The sequence below is a fragment of the Procambarus clarkii genome, chromosome 64, assembly GCF_040958095.1.
Source record: "Procambarus clarkii isolate CNS0578487 chromosome 64, FALCON_Pclarkii_2.0, whole genome shotgun sequence".
Taxonomy (NCBI): Eukaryota; Metazoa; Arthropoda; class Malacostraca; order Decapoda; family Cambaridae; genus Procambarus; species Procambarus clarkii.
Window position 1 is genome coordinate 27,608,307 of NC_091213.1, and position 2,981 is coordinate 27,611,287.

The window sequence follows — 2,981 nt, forward strand, 5'->3', positions numbered from 1 at the left end:
TTCTTATAGTAAACAAAGAATTTTTGTAAAAGAAATTAAACTGTGCAGAAGGCAAGTGACCTGGGACTTAATGTGGGGAAAATTGTAGCTACAATACAACGAGATGAACTCAACTCCTTAATATAAATTTATAATTCTGGTGTCTTAAAGGGCAGCTCAGAGGGGGACATGATAAGACGAAGAAGTTGGAGTATAAATGTACAGGGGCCTCTGAGAGCACTCTGTGCGAGAGAGACAGGTAAGTTAAGGTAATTATTAGGGGAAAGCTATAAGCACTGTTACTAAATAGACTGGGCGAGAGGGTAGAAGGTATTAATGGAACGGCATCGAGGGGACGCAGGAGGGGAATAAGCTAGATGAGGAAGGTTATGAAGGCGATACCGAACATAAAAAAATAAGAAGAAGAGGAGGTGAAAGGGATAAGAGAAGACAGACGGGATGAGTAGGGAAGCTGGAGACTTAAGGACTGAAGAGATTAGATTACCCGGATGATGGCAGGTACCTGGAATGGTGTTGAAGACTGTGAGCTACAGACTGAGGGACAGCAGAGAGAGTGTGGGAATACGGGACACTAGTAACAACAGGAGATAGGTGCAGACTGCTGGAAAATGGTGACTATAGAAGGCTAAAGAAGTTCCAGAGAATAGGGGGGCTAGGAGACTGTTGGAGACTATAGGAGACTAGTGGACTGTAAGAGATTGAAGAACTACGGAAGGCTGGTCGACTGTAGAAGACTGGAAGACTGTTGGAGAGCTGTAGAAGACTGGCAAACTTTAGGAGGCTGGAGAACTCTAAAAGACTGGTCGACTGTAGGAGACTGGGGGACTGTAAGAGACAGGTAGACTATAGGAGAATACATAACTGCAGGAGACTGGTAGACTGTAGGAGACTGGGGGGACTGTAAGAGAGAGGTAGACTATAGGAGAATACATAATTGCAGGAGACTGGTAGACTGTAGGAGCCTAGTAGACTGTAGTAGATTGGTAGACTGTAGGAGCCTAGTAGACTGTAGGAGACTGGTAGACTGTAGGAGCCTAGTAGACTGTAGGAGACTGGTAGACTGTAGGAGCCTAGTAGACTGTAGGAGACTGGTAAACTGTAGGAACCTAGTAGACTGTAGGAGACTGATAGATTGTAGGAGCCTAGGAGACTGGTAGACTGTAGGAGCCTAGTAGACTGTAGGAGCCAAGTAGACTGTAGGAGACTGGTAGACTGTAGGAGCCTAGTAGACTGTAGGAGACTGGTAAACTGTAGGAACCTAGTAGACTGTAGGAGCCAAGTAGACTGTAGGAGCCAAGTAGACTGTAGGAGCCTAGGAGACTGATAGACTGTAGGAGCCTAGGAGACTGGTAGACTGTAGGAGCCTAGGAGACTGATAGACTGTAGGAGCCTAGGAGACTGGTAGACTGTAGGAGCCTAGTAGACTGTAGGAGCCTAGTAGACTGTAGGACACTGGTAGACTGTAGGAGCCTAGTAGACTGTAGGAGACTGGTAAACTGTAGGAGCCTAGTAGACTGTAGGAGACTGGTAGACTGTAGGAGCCTAGTAAACTGCAGGAGACTGGTAGACTGTAGGAGCCTAGTAGACTGTAGGAGACTGGTAAACTGTAGGAGCCTAGTAGACTGTAGGAGAATGGTAGACTGTAGGAGCCTAGTAGACTGTAGGAGAATGGTAGACTGTAGGAGACTGGTAGATTGTAGGAGCCTAGGAGACTGGTAGACTGTAGGAGACTGGTAGACTGTAGGAGCCAAGTAGACTGTAGGAGACTGGTAGACTGTAGGAGCCTAGTAGACTGTAGGAGAATGGTAAACTGTAGGAGACTGGTAGATTGTAGGAGCCTAGGAGACTGGTAGACTGTAGGAGACTGGTAGACTGTAGGAGCCTAGTAGACTGTAGGAGTTGTCTCTTCTCTTCATTGAAGAGAAGAGACAACTAACACAACACCTATACCCCTATTAGACTATTTTACAGGAACTTCTTTTCCACAGCTCATAAAACGGAGGAAAGGGTCCTGAAAGATATTGTTAATAGAAACGTTATCCCTACAGACAAAAATCAGAGGATACAACTGACGATCTACTCATGAGAAACTCTCCAGACACAAAGCAGAACGCTTTAAAAGAGATCTGCGAGAATCTGGGGGGCGGGTGCGGGTGCGAGAGTCTGGATGCGGGTGCGAGAGTCTAGGGGCGGGTGTGGGGGCGAGAGTCTGGGAGCAGGAGCGGGTGCGAGAGTCTGGGGGCGGGTGCAGGTGCGAGAGTCTGGGGGGCGGGTTCGGGTGCGAGAGTCTGGGGGCGGGAGCCAGAGTCTGGGAGGCAGGTGTGGGTGCGAGAGTCTAAGGGCCGGTGGGGGTGCGAGAGTATGGGGGCGGGTGTGGGTACGAGAGTCTGGGGGCAGGTGTGGGTGCGAGAGTCTGGGGGCGGGTGCGAGAGTCTGGGGGCAGGTGTGGGTGCGAGAGTCTGGGGGCGGGAGTGGGTGCGAGAGTCTGGGGGGCGGGTGCGGATGCGAAAGTCAGGGGGTGTGTGAGGGTGCGAGAGTCTGGGGGAGGGTGTGGGTGCGAGAGTCTGGGGGCGGAGGCGGGTGCGAGAGTCTGGGGGCGGGTGCGGGTGCGAGAGTCTGGGAGCGGGTGCGGGTTCGAGAGTCTGGGGGCGGGGGCGGGTGCGAGAGTCTGGGTGTGTGTGCGGGTGCGAGAGTCTGGGGGAGGGTGCGGGTGCGAGAGTCTGGGGGTGTGTGCGGGTGCGAGAGTCTGGGGGTGTGTGCGGGTGCGAGAGTCTGGGGGTGTGTGCGGGTGCGAGAGTCTGGGGGTGGGGGCGGGTGCGAGAGTCTGGGTACGGGTGCGAGAGTCTGGGAGCGGAAGTGGGTGCGAGAGTCTGGGGGCGAGTGTGGGTGCGAGAGTCTAGGGGCGGGTGTGGGTGCGAGAGTCTGGGGGCGGGTGTGGGTGCGAGAGTCTTGGGGCGGGTGTGGGTGCGAGAGTCTAGGGC

At 52.9% G+C, this 2,981-nt stretch overlaps 1 protein-coding gene across 1 annotated transcript in view; it reads right to left on the bottom strand.

The window, feature by feature from the left end:
* Positions 1–2,183: 2,183 nt before the first annotated feature.
* Positions 2,184–2,981, bottom strand: part of LOC138354818 (mucin-2-like) — a 9,925-nt gene continuing 9,127 nt past the window's right edge. Inside the window, exon 5 of the mRNA XM_069309317.1 lies at positions 2,184–2,981. This exon is cut by the window's right edge and continues 1,226 nt beyond it. Coding sequence (XP_069165418.1) covers positions 2,184–2,981 — 798 coding nt within the window.